This window comes from Triturus cristatus, chromosome 9 (assembly GCF_964204655.1).
Source record: "Triturus cristatus chromosome 9, aTriCri1.1, whole genome shotgun sequence".
NCBI lineage: Eukaryota > Metazoa > Chordata > Amphibia > Caudata > Salamandridae > Triturus > Triturus cristatus.
The window spans coordinates 220,328,981-220,348,099 of record NC_140592.1 but is presented as its reverse complement, the minus strand read 5'-3'; the positions used below and the strand labels follow the sequence as shown (position 1 = coordinate 220,348,099).

Sequence of the window (19,119 nt, the reverse complement as noted above, 5' to 3'; positions counted from 1 at the left end):
GGTCTGACGGAGATCCGGAGTGGATGGTGTTCATGATATTGATGGTGTCGTCGTCGCTTATGTTGGTCCAGGAGAGCAGGGGATCGGTGCGTATGGTGGCCATGGAGACGGAGGTCTCAGTGGCTGTTGGGGCGGTCGTGACGTTTAAGCGGTCGTGGATGTCTGCGATCTTGCGATGGAAGAGGTTGGCAAGGGAGTCACACAGGTCTTGCGAAGGTGGGATGTCGTTGGTGTTGAAGCTGAGGTTGGAGAGTTCCTTCACGATGTTGAAGAGCTCTTTGCTGTTGTGTTTGTTGTCGTCTAGGCGGTCTTTGATGGAGGCCCTTTTGGCGGATCTGATGAGGTGATTATGTCTGCGGGTGGCGTTCTTGTGGGCTGCGTAGTTGTCCGGTGTCGGTTCACGGGCGGCGGTGTCGGGGTCGGTGGGGTTGGCGAGTGGGCTCTGGGCAAGGGTGGTGCTTAGCTGGTCTTCGGTGACTTTGCTCCAGCAGCGGCGAGGGATCTGTGGGGTGTGGAGGTGCGTGGTGGGTTTCCGGAAGGTGAAGTGGATGCAGCGGTGGTCGGTCCAATGGAGTTCGGTGTTGTGGCTGAAGGAGACGTGGGAGGTTGCGGAGAAGATGGGGTCAATCGTGTGGCCGGCAGAGTGGGTGGGTGTTGTGACGAGCTGTCTGAGTCTGAGGTTGGCAAGGTTGTCGATCAAGGTGGTGGAGTTGGTGTTGTTGTTGTTCTCGAGGTGGAAGTCTGCTGGTCTGCTGGTTTAAGGGCATCTCTAACAACCCTGCAGCGTGGAAAGCAATTCACCATGGCCATCCGCAACCCCTGCCAGCTGGTTTCACAGCTCCTTGGCTGGCTGGAGTGAGACTCGGTCCCCCAGAGTTCGTGGTGGTGCGGGAAGTAGGGACAGGCCTCCCGACACCTTAAAGGCATCTCTAACAATCTGCCTATCCGCGGCCGGACGAGGTCGGGCCGGACCCCCCGTTGGCTACAGTTTTTTTTTCACTGCTGAAAATGTATGTGTTTCAAACCTTAAGGTTATATTCAATTATTAATTGTCTTCAATTTGTGCCTGCATAATGGTTAAAAGGAAATTAATGGGAGAAATGGAGGCGCCACCCTTGACTCTTTTCTGGTGTGTGCCACCAGGGCCATAGATAACAAAATTACTCTGGTTGAACGTCACCTATCGCTGGATACGGGGGATCTTATTGTTTCACACATAGATCCTAACCCCTGTTATGATTCTGGAGATATCCAAAATGGAAACTCACAAAAGGCTGCAATAGTAATTGAGTCCCCGCTATCTACTCATTCCATGTCCCACCAATTATCTTCATCAGCTGATGGGCACCCCTTAAAAAGGAAGAAGAAAGTAAAACATGTGGCACCAACCTAAGGGACAAGTACCAGATCAGAAAAGAAAACTCTGGACACACAATAGCATGGGGGACAAAACTCAAATTTACCTCTGCCTACCATCATGACTAACTACCAAGAATTTGACCACTGATTCTTCACTACAACCAAATCTATATTTGGACAGCATAATGAGCAGATTGGAGAGTGTATTGTCCAATAACCTGTCTCCAAAACTATATAGACTTGGCAAATTAGAGGCTACTGTGTTAGCCCTCAAAATATCTATTAACAGTATTAAGGCACAAGAAGGACAGGAGAGGTCTAAAGTAATTGTGAGGGTGTGCAGGGGGATGATGGGGTAAATACACAGAAAAGAAAACACGCTAGCACAGCTGCACAATTTACCTTACTAGCTACAGTTCATAATGGGGGTCATGGTGCTGGGGGGATCGGTTCAAATAGGAGGATTGATGCCTGGTGGCCTCTTAGCAACAGGCGGGTGTAACGGGAATTAATCTAAGGATAGGGAGGTCTGTAGCTCCCAAAGAGGTATTGATAGATCCAATTTAGGGCATCCAACCACAACAGCCAATTGTACGCCGGCTACAATAAACCAGACAAATTTGGATCTCCCCCCCTGAGTGCTGCCCATATGTGGCAATATTAACAAATGTCCCCCATTTTCCTGATGACAGCAATGAGTCAACAGGCCAATTGAAAAACAAAGTCTGCTATTGGTTATCCTTTAACACTGATTTTACGAATCTCAGTTATCATGACATTTGTTTTGTTAGAAGAATGGGATGGGTAGGCCACTCTCGCAAACTTACTCATGGTGACTGTGTGGTGATAAACAGGGCCGGACTGGCTACCGGGCGTTTTGGTATGCTGCCGAGCTGGGGGCTGATTTCACTGCGGTGGGGGCTAATTTCGTTAATGGAGACCTGCGTGTGCTTCGAAATAAACAAAGCAAAATGAATTCCGTTCAGCACACGCAGGTGCCTGCATACCCCATCAACGAAATCAGCCCCCAGCTCGGCAGCATGCCAAAACTCCCGGTAGCCAGTACGGGCCCGGTGATAAAGTGTAAGCTTCCAGTCTTTGTGGGAAAAATGATCAAATGTGGTGAAAAGTTATGCTGGCAGGGCTTTGGCCAGGGGACTGGCATTATGCCACTGAGATATTACTATAGACATCTTATGCACACTTGTGCAACTACACCAGCTAGTGGCTGTTTAATTCAGAACCTTCAGCGGGATAAAGAGTCATTTGCAATAGGAACCAGTAATAGGTACCAAGCACTTGCTGATATAGATAATCTAGATTGACTCGAGGATTGATAGCGCAGAAATTGAGAAGATGCCTGTTTAAGACTTAACTAATCGACCTCATAGGGTTAGTAATAATTTGTCTACCAATTGGCAACATAGTTCAGCTTCCCTGCCAGCCCTACACATGTCTGATAAAACCTTAGGGAGAGATAAGGCATCAGTTAGCTACCCTATGCAGGAAAACCCCCAACTGATGAGAAACTTGTCAAAGTCATCTTGTGGAAAGTCGCTGGGCTGAGGTCCAAACTGGTCAACCCTAATTGGGGTAAGCTGGTGGACAGATGTCACATTTGCCTGTTCCAGAAAACCTGGACAACTGAGCCAATTCACAGGGTAAGGTATTCCACACAGTGTTCAAGCCAGACGATCGCCAACAGGTAAACCTGCCGGCGGTTTATTAATCTGGATTAAGACAAGTGTGGCTTGCAAAATAAGTGTGCTCAAAATTGATTTACCCGATTTATTGGGCCTTGACATAGTATCTCATAAAGGAAAGTTCAAACTAAGACTAATTAACATTTTTAATCATTTCAGTAGTCAGCATATGGACTCAATCACAATCTCAACGCTATCCAATTTTCTCCACAGTTCTAGTAGAGAGCATTATCTCATAGTTGTAGGGGACTTCTTAAATGCCACTTACAAACCCATAGATTATGAACAGGATATTGTGCAGGCATAAGAAAACTGCAGACACTCCCTATTAAAAGATGCACAAAGGTTAGTCAATAAATTCTGTCTTTTACACTTACTCATGAGATCCATGCTTGTAATAGGTGGACGACCTCTGATCAGATGCAACCATCACTTTTAAAAGGAAAAACCTGCAGAGTAGGATAGATTTTATAATGGTTGATTTAGACCTATGGTTTAAAGTGTATAACAGACAGGAAGGTGACCATAATTCATTGGTCATGGGGTTAGTTGCCACTCCAATTTTGATGAACTATATTAGTCAATCAATCAATCAATCAAGGCATTTATATCGCGCACTACTCACCCGGAGGGGTCTCAAGGCGCTTGGGGGAGGGGGTCTGCTACTGCTCGAACAGCCAGGTCTTGAGCTGTTTCCTGAAGGCGAGGTGGTCCTGGGTCAGCCGAAGGTGGATGGGCAGAGAGTTCCATGTCTTAGCCGCCAGGTAGGAGAAGGATCTTCCTCCAGAGGTGGCTCTCTGGATGCGAGGGACGGTGGCGAGGGCGAGGCGCGCGGATCGTAGCTGGCGAGTGCGTGCGTAGAAGGCGAGGCGGTTGTTGAGGTATCTTGGGCCCAGGTCGTGGAGAGATTTGTGTGCGTGGGTGAGGAGTCTGAACGTGATCCTCTTGTTGACAGGGAGCCAGTGTAGGTCTCTCAGGTGGCTCGAGATGTGGCTGCGTCGGGGGACGTCTAGGATGAGTCGGGCGGAGGCGTTCTGGATGCGCTGAAGTCTTTTCTAAAGCTTGGCTGTTGTTCCGGCGTAGAGGGTGTTTCCGTGGTCTAGTCTGCTGGTGACGAGGGCCTGGGTGACCATCTTCCTGGTCTCGGTCGGGATCCATCAGAAGGTCTTGCAGAGCATGCGGAGAGTGTGGAAGCAGGATGAGGAGACGGCGTTGACTTGTCTGGTCATTGATAGGGAAGAGTCCAGGATGAAGCCCAGGTTGCGTGCGTGGTCCGTTGGCTTTGGTGCGGTGCCTAGGGCTGGGGGCCACCAGGAGTCGTCCCATGCGGAGGGTGATGGTCCAAGGATGAGGACTTCTGTCTTGTCCGTGTTCAGCTTCAGGCAGCTCATGTTCATCCACTCGGCGACGTCTTTCATCCCTTCGTGCAGGTTAGTCCTGGCGCTGTCGGGGTCTCTGGTGAGGGAGAGGATCAGCTGGGTGTCATCGGTGTAGGAGATGATGTTGAGGTTGTGTTGGCGTGCGATGGCCGCAAGGGGTTTCATGTAGACGTTGAAGAGGGTGGGGCTGAGCGACGATCCTTGCGGGACGCCGCAGATGACTCCGGTGGCTTCAGATCGGAACGGAGGGAGGCGTACTCTCTGTGTTCTGCCGGCGAGGTACGAGGTGATCCATTCCAGAGCCTTCCCTTGGATACCGGTGTTGTTGAGGCGTTGGACTAGGGTGCGGTGGCAGACAGTGTCAAATGCTGCGGAGAGGTCCAGGAGGATGAGGGCCGTAGTTTCCCCGTTGTCGAGTAGGGCCCGGATGTCGCCGGTGGCTGCGATGAGGGCGGTCTCAGTGCTGTGGTTGGCTCTGAAGCCGGATTGCGATGGGTCGAGGGATCCGTTCGTCTCGAGGAAGGCGGACAGTTGCTTGTTGACGATCTTCTCGGCGACTTTGGCAGGGAAAGGAGGGAGCGAGATTGGGCGGAAATTCTTGAGGTCGGTTGCGTCCGCTGTTGGTTTCTTCAGCAGTGCGCTGAGCTCGGCGTGCTTCCAGCTCTCCGGGAAGGTGGCTGTGTCGAAGGAGATGTTGATGATGTCTCTGAGGTGGGGTGCGATGGTGGAGGCTGCTTTGTTGAAGACATGGTGGGGGCACGGGTCCGTTGGAGAACCGGAGTGGATGGTGTTCATCATGCGGGCCGTGTCCTTGGGAGTCACCTTGGTCCAAGTCTGGAGAGTGACGGTGGTGTGCGAAGGTTCCACCGATGGGTGCGGGGGTGGAGTCCCGAAACTCTCGTGGATATCGGCAATCTTGCGGTGGAAGTACGAGGCGAGGGAGTCGCAGAGGTCCTGTGAAGGGGTGATGTCATTCCTTCCGGTGCTTGGGTTGGAGAACTCCTTGACGATGATGAAGAGCTCCTTGCTGTCATGGGCGTTGTTGTCCAGTCGTTCCTTCAGGGATTTCTTCTTGGTGGTGCGGATGAGCTGGTGTTGTCTGCGAGTTGCGAGTTTGAGGGCGGTCATGTTGTCGGCGGTCTTGCCGAGGAGCCAGGCCTTCTCGAGTGTGCGGCAGGCCTTCTTGGAGTCCTTGAGTTCGTCGGTGAACCAGGGGGCCTTCTTGCTTCTGGGCTTGGTGGGTGGGTTCTTCAGTGGGGCGAGGTCGTCGGCACAGGTGGTCAGCCACTGCGAGAAGTTGCGGGCTGCTGTGTTGGGGTCCGTTGTGCTGACAGGTGGGTTCTGGCTGAGGGAGGAGGTAAGCTGGTCGGCCGTGATCTTGCTCCAGTTTCTGTGGGGGACCTGCTTCGGGTGGTGGTGGATCGTATTCCTCCTGAAGCTATTAGTCCAGTGTCGGTTTCACCACAAACAATAACAGGAGGATCAAATGGGCGCAAGTAGTCTAAGATGAGAAGACACTAACTGGTATCTATACAGAGGTAGCCCAAACTCTTATTGCAATGTGCGAATCCCTTCTCTAATGAGGCAGGAATTACAACACTTTTTTCTATTTTATTAACTAGCATAAAACGCCACTTCTGCAGACAGCGCCACATTAATATAAAGAGGCAGAATGATGCACCCTGGTACAATGAGACCTGTCAACAAGCTACAACAGAGTTAATCTATGCCGTGAAAAAAAAAGGAATTAATGGATATATTGCAGAGAGAAGAAAAGCCTATAGCAAGTTGCAGGCTTAGGCATTGGGAAACTTGGAGGAAGAGAACTGGCGTACCCTAATAGAAGCATCTAGATTGAAGGACAGTCAGTTATTCGGGCATCTACTCTCTAAAGGGACAACCAATTTGGTCAAGGAGGAGGATTTCTTCATTTATCCTCATGCCTGGAAAGATCATTTCCAGAAATTATACACTGAGGATGACTGGAAGCCCGACAATGATAACATCAAGGATGAGCTGGATTGTTCTTTTGAGAAAGAAGTTGGGGATCTAGTCAGTTATACCGTGGAAGAGACAGTGACTGGAATTAGTACACTGCAACCTGAAAAAGCACCAGGGCTAGATAGAATACCTGGAGTTCTCTACCACTCTGAGCCAAATAGGATGGTGGGGGCAGGGATGGTGGGCAGGGATGGTGTGAATGGTTGTTTTTCGGGGCACGCCTGGGTCTCCATTCAGTGTCCGGGCTGGTTCGCTGGTGGCCCTTGTGTTGATGACCTCATGGGGCCACACAATTCCCCATTAGAATCACTCGTATCATCCTCAATGAGTTGGTGGGCTGTGTTTGTGAAGGTGGATTTTTAAGTGGCCAGGAAATAACAACACAAGAATATTTGATTGGACATCACAGAAAGTTTTTATTTTTCAACAGTGATCTGACATAATGGAAGATCTGTGGGTGGATTACTTTCTTTGCAATTCCCTGGATGAACAATGTTTTTATGTATGTATTTTTGTAGAAACTATTAAAGATGTTAATAGTACGCTAACTAATAAAATTAAAAAAATATAAAAAAACTATTCTGAGTTTGGCACATTTGAAAAAGACATTTTGTCATCACAAATCCTGTGATTTTGCAAATCATAGTTTGTGACTGCAAAATGGCATGCTACATCTCGTCCATAGTTACAACAGGCACACAAAAAATCTAATTAAGATCATAGCTCAAGGCAAAAAAGTTGAATCAACAGCTTACTACAATCAAGGGATTATCTCAGAAATATGAGGTTGCATGTCCAACTACACATATAAAGAAGCAAACAGAGCACATTCTACCTTAAAGCCCTAGAAGAAAGTAGACCACTTACCTTTTATAGGTCCCACTTTGCTATAATGAAGATGCATTCATCTCTAAATTAATCTGTCTTTTAGGAGAATATCTAAGACTATCCTAAAAGATGGGCGATCACTTGCTCTGAAAGCTCTGTTTTACTAACACCAGAAAAAGAGGAGGAAGATAAGACAGAAGTAGCAACAATTCAATTGGTATGTTTTATTGCATAAAAGAAATCAATTGTAGTGTGTTTTGGTAACTATGCAAGCATCCAGAATAACCTAAAAGCAATTCTAATGTCGAACATGATAAATTAGAAAACAGGTACCGGATTTACAAAGTGATTTGTAAAGCCCCCGTTTTACACCTTTGCATGGGTGCGTATTACAGAGAGCATCGATGCACAAACTTTTCCAGAAGCACTCACAGAAACATGAAACAATTAGATTTCCAGTTCTCCTGGAAAAGTTTTCAAAATGTCTAAGTACGTGCATGCAAATGTCTTTTCGTAATTGCAGTCTATACAATTTACACAGGAAAATGCTACTAGGTTTTTGCAGTTGCATTTTTTCCTCACTTTTTTGTATCCGTGAGGAAAATATTTTTAACTGTGGAGAAGCCCCTTCCCCATACCCTCAACAACTTTAGGGGCGTTCTGCTGCTAGTCTAGTTTTGCAAAGGGATATAATCCTGTTATAATCCTGTTCTGGACAATTGTAAATCTACAACTGATGATAGGGTGGAAATGAGTAAGAAACAAGTAATCGAATACACAGAAGCTCCTAAGTTGGTGGTTAGTGCCTGGTGCCAAACTTTTCAAAGCATTCCAGCTGTGGAGCAGGATTTAGAAACGTATAATATTCCTCCATTGTGGGGCATTTGTAAATCAATACCCCACTGCAAGTTCACATTCTGTCCAATCAAAATGGTTTTGTGAAACGGTTCATGATGGTTCATTTCGATTGTTACCTTGAGTCTTACACAAACAAGTGACATTCTCATGTACCATTGGCTTCCTTTTTCAAGCTCTCTAATTCAGAACCGGCACATGTCACTTCACTGCAGTTTTGCAAATCGTCTTTAACCTTGTGTGTTCCATATTCCACAGGCGTCATGTCTTTGCCATTCTTCATGCATATTTCGTGGTCTTTCAAAGAACTGACTTCTTCCTTTTCAATCATACGATAGTTGTAGTAATTCATGATACAAAGAAATATCCCAGCAAGCATCATGGCAGCTCCACATTTATAGTACATGTACTTGTAATCGCCAAATTTATCCACAAGGGCCCCTGTAAATTCAATAAGCAAAATTTAGTTTCAAAATGCAAGACTGGGTAAGAACAAAACAATCTGTGCACTGTTATGACTACAAGAGTCATGAGAAAAGATTATTTTTACTCAAATACATAGATATGCAATGGTAATTTATCAAGTTTCGTTCTTGTGTGTAAAAGGCATTTTTTGAAGCCACTGGGCTATCATAGTGGCTCTTTCTAACAAGCAATTGCAATGCAATAGGTCTCGCATTTACGGGAGTTTGAGCTATTGGCATTGTACGTGACAATACCTTAAATGCTTGCAAATGCAAGACCTATTGCATTATAGATATTTTTTGTTTACAAGTACCCCATGCCGCGTTTTCAGTTAATAGAGGCCGCACCCCTTTCATTAGACGAGCCGCGTCTAAAGAAAGGGGCACGGCCACCATTAAAGTGAAAGCGCGGTATGTGGCGTTTTTACCAAAAAAAGCATCTGTTTGTCAAGTTGACAAACAAATGTTTTTTTTTTGTATAAGCGCCCCATGCAGCCGTTTCACTTTAATACCGGCCGTGGACCTTTCTTTAGAAGCGACTCGTCTAATGAAAGGGGTGTGACCTCTATTAATGTGAAAATGAGGCATGGGGCGCCTGAAAACAACAAAAAACAAACAGGATATGCATGTACGCAACATGTGAGTTCTCGTAGACAGGTTGGCCTGAGTTTGAAACAACTGGAAAACGTTTTCGTCCCCCTGGTGATCTAAGGTGTACTGTTGGGAAATGCTCTGTGTACCAAAGGACACTTTGTTTTAATTGTCAGCTTTTAAAGCCCGGGAACGGTGTGGTTTGTTACTATAACCATGTGAATTGAAATATATTTCACAGTTACATTATCCTCTGCAGTGCAACACCAGGAAAGATTTTTCAAAAGAGCTGGAATTTGACAGAAAGTGAAGATTTCAGTATGCCTTAAACTGGCTTCAGTGTATAAAACATGCAAGACATAACACATTAATATGCATACCCAAGCCAGAGACATCTACTTTGTAGTAAATAAGTAAAGCTATGCTCATAATAGAGCACTCACCTTTCAGGGCTGTCTAGAGCAACTGTTGTGTGTCAGCGTGTAAATAAAAAAAGTTTTTCAAAACAAGTTGGGTGAGCAGTGAGCAACGAGATGCGCGGGTGCCATTATTTAGCATGTAAATAAAATTTAAAAATGAGTTTCGGGAGCCGCCCGCAATGAGACTCATGCCTGCCATTTAAGTATGTAAATATGAGACCAGATTTTATCAATTAAAACAGTGCCCATCTTGCGGCATTAGTGCAGCAGGGGAGGGAGGGAACAGAACATATTTAACATTTATAGCGCGACGCTCTGGTAAAAAACAAAGGCACACACAGGGCGTGGATGGGTGAAGGAGGGGGAACAAAGGAGGAAGCATCCAAGCAGATTTAAGTGCAGGGAGCTTATTTAAAATAAATGCAAATGCGAAGAAGCAGCCGCCATTACTGAAGCTGGCATCCAGTGCATGCTGTGTACATTAATTAAGTAAATAGTGCTCAGAACTGCTAATGAAAGCTCCAGAGTAAAGACACATGTAAAAGGGCCAGTCCTTATGGAAGGTAACAACAGAAGACAGGGAGGTACAAAGATGGATTAATAAGCTTATCAACAAATCAGAAGCCAACATTTGCAAAGGGCAATCACACAAGCGAATGAAAAATATGGGCGGAGAGTGGGCAGAGCTTTAAGTCCTTACCTCAATACAGCATGTCTCGAAGAGACAGCACAAGCACTGCCTAGGCGAGACCTAAAAACACTCACTCGTTTGTTCACAAGCTCAGCAGCAGAACACTGGAGTTAGACGCAGTTGATAGGCCGGATTTACAAGCGACTGGTTCCCGTTGTTCACAGTTTTATTCAATTGGAAAAACTTAAACATTCTGTTTGATTTGTAGGGGAGTAATGCTAAAGTGTATGACATACGAGTACCATGCAAAGCGCACATGTTCACTACACACACAAAAAATGTGCCTTGGATTTCCAGACAAAGAATCCGGGGGCATGTGTATGCGACACCATCACGATGGCGAGTCATTTTTTTTTTATTGAGTTTGCCAACTGCTGAAGAACAGGCTGACAGACCCATTCCCGCACCCCCCCCCCCTTCAAATCCCCCCCCATGGGAACCTGAGCCATTTGATTCCTAAGCCTCATGCACATGACTATTTGTTTAACACATTTGTTAAATACGACTGAATCAACTAATTTACAAAACATATAGACATTGATATTGAGGCGATGATAGTGTGGATATTCTTGTTCATGAAGCACATGGTTTGCTGCTTTCTGTTGCGATTTATTTGTTTGCTGTCTCAGCAATGACTGAAATTTCGATTTGTTACTGCACTTGCACGGTCCGACTGTCCTATAGGGCAATCAGGCAGTGCGCTAAGGGCTAGTCTGACAGGTCAGTGTTTTGGCTGTTGTTTTTGGGCCTGCTTTATAGTCTGATGGACTGGTTTTTACAGTTTCATGATTATTGGTTTATTAGTTACTAAAAACCATAAACACACACAGTACAAACAACAAAATCTGCCTTACCTCTTCAGCTTAATCACAAAGCTAAAACAATTTAAAATAAAAAAAAAACCCTGTGCCAGCCTAACTAAACACAAATAAATCATGAAAAAACTAAAAGGGCACTGTGCAAACATCAAAGGACATACAGTGATAGGGAACATAAACTATTTAAAATCATACACCATAATATATTAACATGGCGAAGCACAAGAAAATCATTTAAGAATGCATTGTTCAAGCAGCAACAAAATACTGACCATCCTATATCCTGTAACTAAGCGCAAAAAGATCATACAAAAGTGCATTGTGCGAACATCAAAGGCCACATCGTGCAAAGGGCATAAACAGTTTAAAGTCATTGACCATCCTATATCAACCTGGCTAAGCACAAGAAAATTGTTCGAATGTGCATTATACGAGCATCAACTAAATACCGTGCAACAGGGCATAAAAAGTTTAAAAGCATTACTAGTTTACCATTATGAACCATCTTATATCAGCCTGCACAAGAAAATTGTGCAAACATGCACTGTGCAAACATCTGCAAATACTGTGCCGATCAATCAATTCAATACTTTATTCAACAATTAAGTTGTAAAAGTGACAAAAACAGTATGCACAAAAATTCAACACATTTTTACATTTAAAAATTACAATATAAAAAAGCATATGATAAAATGACAGTATGCATGGTACATTGACGAACCAGCCTATAAATATAGCAAAATATAGCAAAAAATACCTAAAAATTACTTTGGCATTTGATCAATTTAGACCGAATGGCCCACGCCCACTTAATGTATTTTGCCATTGCAATAGAGATTGTCGGGCTTGGATCAGTTGACAAAATTCTCATGGCTACCTCGTATCTTCGAGTTCCCAACAATCGGCAAACAGGTAATACCCATTTCTTACGTGGAACGGTATAGAGCGGGCAAAAGAGGACAAAATGGCTCATAGATTCGTGCTTGTCTAAACATTTTGGGCATCTGCTTTCTGACCCCACTACCCAATGAGATGTAAGTGATCGCACCGGAAGTGAGCCTATCCTGAACTGGAAAAATAATTTGCGATCAGAAGGAACTTCTATTAGGCCCCAATACAATTCCAGTCTGGTGTCGGGTTTGAATTCCAGAAATCTGCCAGTTAAAGTAGATGAGCACCCCTTAATATATAATTCTAAGCCAATCATCTCCCAATAGCTATTTTTCAAAAAGTCTTTTGAAGAAGAAGTCTGCATTAGAGGGGTCGTCCCAAAGATCTCTCAGTCCCATGCGATATAATAATGATTTTAGAGATTTCAACCATTCGATCCTATGAGAGGAATCTTTTTCTATGATTTCCTTTAGGCCCATTGCATAATGGCTAAGCTCATCGGTTGTCCATACCCTGCGCCAATATAGCAAAGGACGCAGATAAGCTACGTCCTGCAAGGATTTTAAACCAAGATCGCGAAAAAGGGGTATAAAGGGGGTGCTCTGGGGAACACCAACAGCTTTCCGAATATACTCCTTTTTCCATGGTATTCAAACGCTGTGGGTTTTTGCCATACCCCCACAGCTCAGACCCGTATAGAGCCGAACTACGGATCTTCATCGTATATATCTCTAAAAATGGCTGTGACTGCGAGGCTTTAAACCGTTTCATTAGAATACCAGACTGTTGTTGGTATTTTAGTATCGAGAGTTCTATATGGTTATTCCAGTGCATATTTTTCTGCAGTGTTACTCCCAAATATGTAAATGCATCGACCTGTTCTAGTGGGAATCCATTCATAAGGATTGCACCTTTGAATGGTCTATACATTTTATTGGGTCTAGGACCGTTGAGCACCATGAACTTGGTCTTTGCGACATTGATTTCCAGTCCACGCGATAGACAAAACTCTTCGAAGCGCCGCAAGGTCAGCTGGAGGCCAATCGGAGTTTTCGAAACCAACAAAGTGTCATCCGCAAACATGAGGACCGGGACACGAGCCCCAGCCAAAGCTGGGGCATCCGTGGGGACCCTGGAGAGGAACTCTGCCACCCCGTTGACGAAGAGTGAGAACAGGGTAGGTGCCAAGACACAACCCTGCCGCACACCCCTCCCAACGGGGAAAGGTTCGGTAACCTCTCCGGGTTTACCCCAACGTACCCGAGCAAAATTGTCCTCATGTAAGCGGACGACAAGTGCCAGCAACTCCGGCGCCATCCCCAGCTCCTTGAGTACTTGCCACAGTTTGCCGCGCGGGACCAAATCAAATGCCGCCCGCAGGTCGACAAATACTGCGTACAAGACACCTTTATCTAAAACCACTGTCCTCCAATACAGCATTAGAAATCTAAAAACCTGATCGACAGTACTGGTCTTGGGGCGAAAACCAGCCTGTAGAGGACTCAGAATATTTGCATCCTCCATCCAGGACTGGATTTTCCCCAACACCAGCCGTCCAATAATTTTTTGTATGGCGTCTATTAAGCTAATGGGCCTGTAGTTGCTAGCCAAAGACTTGTCCCCTTTTTTATATATAGGGACTATTTCAGCGCCTTTCCAAGATTGTGGTATTGCCATACCCTGAGCAATGGCATTGGCCAGGTAGGCAATATAAAGGCGCCATCTCTGTCTATCATATACAAACACGTCTACAGGGATTAGGTCCATACCTGGTGCCCGGCCTAAGTTTACAGTATCGAGAGCTCTGTCAACCTCTTTAACACTAAAAGGTGATTCGCTATAAAAAATGGGTTCATATACAAACTGACTATCGTCAGTATCCTTAGCATACTGGCTTTTAAAAAACTTTATCCAAGCGTCCTGGGGAACAGAATTATGTGGGCTTTCTATAACTTCCCCCCCTTTTCCACTTAAAAATGTCCCAGAACTTCTTTTGATTCTTTCCGCTACACGCGATCTTAAGGTCTTGCCATTCACTCTCCTCCCACTCCTTTCTGGCGTTCCATAGTACCCTCTTATAGTTACTCCGTACCTGCTTTATTTTGTTCAAATCTTTAGATTTGAGCGCAGTTCCTAGTTCTTTCCGTGCTTGCTGACAGTTAGTATTAAACCAATTCTCTTGGTTTTTTTTGTAGGACCGTTTTGCTAAAGTTTTTTCGCAGAAATAGTTTTTAAGTTTGGCAAAAAACGTAGTATATTTATTCTCTACAGTTATATCAGATTGGCTAATATTACAATCCGTCCCTATTAGTGACAACACCTCATCCAAACTACTTTTTATTTTGTCGACAAGATCGGGTTGCTGTACAACTTTTTCCCACTTCAGGTGACGTTCGTCATTTGTAAGCCGAACAGGCAGACCTTCCATAACACTTACATTTACCATACTTTCTCCCATGCCTGATCTAAAGTAGGCTACTAGTGGGTTATGGTCACTTTCGATTCGAGGTTTTACCATCATATCCTCGAGACCATGCCACATCCCAAGATGGACCAAGAATAGTCTATTGTGCTAGACCTAACACCATTATCAAAGGTTTTACACCTCGTTCTGTCAGAGGGAGTCCTGCCATTTGCCGCCCTCAGTTGGTTGGTCAGGCAGAACCCCTTTAGGTATAGGGTAGCCTCAGTCCATTTACTTACTATTTTAGTCTCGAGGTGCGGGATACCCCATCTTATATCCTCCTCTTCCGATAAATGCAAGTCATGGTGACCCAACGGTTCGAAGGTCGTATTGAAGTCACCTGCAACTAGTGGGAATATATTAGTAGATCTTGATTCAACAAGAAAGTTAAGTGTAGTTACCACCTCCGACTTTTTACCCCCCGGCAATCCTCTAGCATACACATTATAAATGTCTATGCACGAGTTTGGTGGAAAATTTAATCTTATGCCTAGGATATCGTTATGCTGGTTTTGGAAAGGATGTATTTTGCACTTTAGTGATTGTTTAATCCATATGACCAAGCCTCCTACTGGACGGCCCTTTGGCCTTTTGACTGCAGGGACATAGAAGTTCAGATAACCTATCCTGAACACTGGCTCTACCGACCATGTCTCCTGGAAGAGGCAGATGTCATGGTCATCAATGAAATCAGTCCATAGAGGTGACACTAATTTGGATCCTATACCAGCCACATTCCAGGATAAAAATGTTGTACATCCTGCAGCACCAAGGGTTCCTTTAGATTGACCTATATTCGTAACAGATGGCATTACAGCTGGTATGTCCTGTCCAGACACAAGGCATGGGACTTGCTCTACATCTCTAGTAATATCACTTGTTGCAGCAATCATGTTTATATCGCTGTCAGCTCTAGGGTCCACCATTCTCAACATCTCATTTTATTTCCATGGACTATCTCAGGGGCCGCACACTCCTTTACAAGACTAGAGCAACCACTGTTACACTTCTGTCAATCACAATCAGACAGACCAGACAACACATCATATCGATTAAAGGACCTAATGTCCCCCATTGATTGACCCATGCGCATATCTTTCCTTCCAAATGATCTTAACAAAGGTTGGGATGATGGAGCGTAAAAATAAGACAGTGGCACTGTTCTAACTGGGGATGAGATATCAACGATCTGGGACCATCCACAAATATAATCAACACAGTGTGTATCCCTAAAATTGACAATGACACAGTCACCCTTAGTTGTCTTAGGTTTGCTGCCCACCCAGTTTACCCTCCTGGCGAATAGAATTTCGGCTCGCATATTATCCGGCAGTGGCCGTTTAGTGTTGAGCCAAAATATACATTTGTTTTTTAAGGCCCAATATGTTTCCCTACTGCCGTTTGCCAAAGGTGGGACACCGGTCAGAACAACTACATATGGGGCAGCCTCGAGGGGGAGATGTATATCAATCAAATCTGAGGGGGACTGGGCCAGAGATTGTGCCTGTACGGACTGTTCAGCATTGTTTGTTAGGGTGGATAAAGTTCTATTTGTTCCATCATCAGCTGAATTAGATTTTGGATTAATTTTTCCGTTTTGCTGGTTGACTTCTTCCACTGTGTCGCATTGTTCTGTTGGCCTTTGTGTTTCAGTATTTGCAGCGACATTGACTTTAACTTGGGTGTTCTTAGTGCAATTGGATTTGTTGCATCCAGTTTGGTCATTGACACATCCCAGTTGGCTATCCAAGCCACTTCCGTCAACCCGTTGCCGCGCCGAAGACCATGCCAGTTCCATGCACACAAGTCTGCTTTCAATAGACCCTAGTCTTTCGTAAATAGGAGCACATACATTTTTTAAAATTGTGTCCAGTTTTTTCCAAAAAGCTTTGTCTCCCTGATTCACGGGGGTACCCCCCTCAAATGACGGGGAATTTTGTCTTCCTTCTCTTATAATAGTTTGAGGACATAAAACAGAATCTGATCCTGAGCTGGCCATAGGACCAGGATTCACCTTTTTAGTTGCCATAGACTGTTGGCCGCCTCTGCGCTTGTTTTTCCCAGTTAGGCCTGTATACAGTTTAGCACCACCCCCGTTGGCGCTACTTGCGGAACGGGTCTTAATAGGTGTTAAAGGCTTAGATTGTGATATGGCAATATCTGCAACTGACCCTTCCGCCATGACACCCGACGTTTCAGGTAGGGGGGGAGTGGATACTATGGTTACGCTGTTACACACTTCCATCGCGGGGGATGTTAGCCCCACAGATGTCGGGATGGCATGCATGTGACACGGTGGAGATCTGGAGCTCGCGATGGTTCCCAATGATGATCTCTTATCACATAAAACATCAAGAGACAGTCTTTTTTCTGTTAGCTCTATGTCCTTAGCCAGAACTGACTGGACACGTACGAGAAAGTTATCAAGGGTTCCCATCAAGGCTCCTCCTGTTGAACCCAAAGGCATGCCTTCTCTATTTCCAGGCTTGCTCATTGTATGCTGAGCAAGAATCTACGACAAGGCCAACTGGTTATACAAATCAAAGGACCCCAGCAAGCACGGTCTCACCTTTCAGATCTTCTTCCTCAGACGTTAGGGGGTGGGCCCGGCCCGGCCTCGATCGGTCACGGACGGGCTCAGACGGGCCCGCCCTTGGCCCGGGCTTCGCGCCGGGCTTCGTTCCGCTAGCGCGGCGTGAGTGGATGGTATATATCCAATTAGGTGCAACAGGGGGGAGGGGCCAGGGAAGAGGACCCAGCTGCGCCGATGTAACTCCAGGCGCTAAGGGAGCTGGTCCTCGCAGTCCCACCCTCCTCTGATTCCGATGGTTAGGTGCAGCGTAATGGCAGCAGCAGCGGACAGGTCAGTATTCAAAGCACACAAAGTTCTTCTGAAGCCACGAGTTTAAATCCCCGAGCGGCACCCGCGAAGCGGGGGCCGTGAGTTGCTGCACAGGTCAAGGGGGAGGGCCAGGGAAGAGGACCCAGCTGCGCCGATGTAACTCCAGGCGCTAAGGGAGCTGGTCCTCGCAGTCCCACCCTCCTCTGATTCCGATGGTTAGGTGCAGCGTAATGGCAGCAGCAGCGGACAGGTCAGTATTCAGAGCATACTGTGCCAATAATCATTAATAATGAATCCTTTCCCACGGACACTCTGTTGTGCTTTGATTAAGCTAACTAATAATGAGCACCCAACAATAGACGGGATAAGAGACAGGGTTCCTCATACCCGTTCACTAGCAGCCCCTCCATGTAACCATTTCACAACAACACTGGGATAGGGGACAATAATTCTCGGTTTTCACCCTTAGCAGCCCATCGTTAAATGATAACCTTCTAGAGTCCCATTGAAGTGTACCCTTGTCTAAGCCATTGAATGTAGCTCTATTTACAGTGTTTCTATCTGATTATCGAAAATTGCCAATAATTCCACCAGTCCAATGTTCAACATAGAGTTCTGTGGGTTTACAGCCTCTATGGCAGCCACCTGACAGGTTCTTTTATCTAGAGCTAAAAAATCTTTAAGTAGCAAAGCACACAGTATTTGCATGAACATTTCTTTTGCCTGATGACACAAGCGACAAGATGTGTCCTCCAGTTGGGTATTCTTCTGCCACTTAGGTATACAATCAAGAGTTGGAAGACGACCAAATCACATTTTTATAAATTCCCTCTTAATGTTCAATGACAATCCTGCCTCAATTAGGGTTGTTTCTTGCTGATATTGCAAGAATTTATTACTACCCACCCATGTGCTCATTTTGCCAATGTTGCTCTATCCTCCAGGTGGCTTTTATGCTGTATACATTTATTCAAACTTTTCTTAAAAGTATAATCACCTGTGTTCAGTTGCCATACATCTGAAATACCACAATGCTCTATGCTTCTCTGTAGATACTGAGCAAAGTGTCCTTTCCCCCTTTGAGGTTTATTTCCACCCAAGCCAGATCTGCCAGTGTACCTTCATGGCCACTTCACAATCATTGATGACATTTAACAAACGCTCCTTGAATAGCTAATGATTGTTTTATCAAAGAGAATTCAGTCTTAGTTGGGCTGAAGAAGCAGACTGGTAGCTTAAACACTTGATTATAAGTTTGTATTACAAGCTTTTCCAGAAGATCAGCATCTTCACCAAGCATTATCTCACTTCCATATGATATAGTTGGAATCAATTTTGATTTTAGCACTGTTATCAACGCCTTTAGATTGTGCCTCCACATCTTTTCCTTAAATTAGAGAAGGCAAAATCTAGCGCTAATGGTTTTGCAAAAATTGCTTTTTTGTGCAGTAAAGAAGCTCCTTAAGTCCAATTTGAACCCTAGGTACGTGTAGGATACAGTTTCCTCAATTTGGCCCCTTTGAGCCGCTGTTTAGATATTTGTCGATTTAAAGATATTATCTTGGTCTTTTTGAGATTGATTTCCAGCTGGTTGATACCCGAGTACTCAGTGAGCCTATTAATCAGTCTTTGCAGGCCTACTCAAGTTTTGTGTAAGAGGAGCAGATCAGCTGCATATAGAATATTACACAACTGTTGGCTGCCAAGACTCGGTGCATGCAACACCACTTCAGCAAGATACAGAGAAAGATTATAAATAAACAGATTGAACAACAGTGGTGCTAATATACATTCCTGCTTCAACCCTAGGGAAG

General features: G+C 45.1%; 1 protein-coding gene across 2 annotated transcripts in view; it reads right to left on the bottom strand.

The window, feature by feature from the left end:
* Nucleotides 1–6,833: 6,833 nt before the first annotated feature.
* LOC146797644 (monocarboxylate transporter 2-like) overlaps nucleotides 6,834–19,119 on the bottom strand; it is a 133,675-nt gene continuing 121,389 nt past the window's right edge. For both annotated transcript variants that reach the window (XM_085624772.1, XM_085624771.1), the window contains exon 5: nucleotides 6,834–8,566. In XM_085624772.1, the coding sequence (XP_085480898.1) occupies nucleotides 8,274–8,566 (293 nt within the window). In that variant the 3' untranslated portion in view covers nucleotides 6,834–8,273. The remainder of the gene's footprint in view (nucleotides 8,567–19,119) is intronic.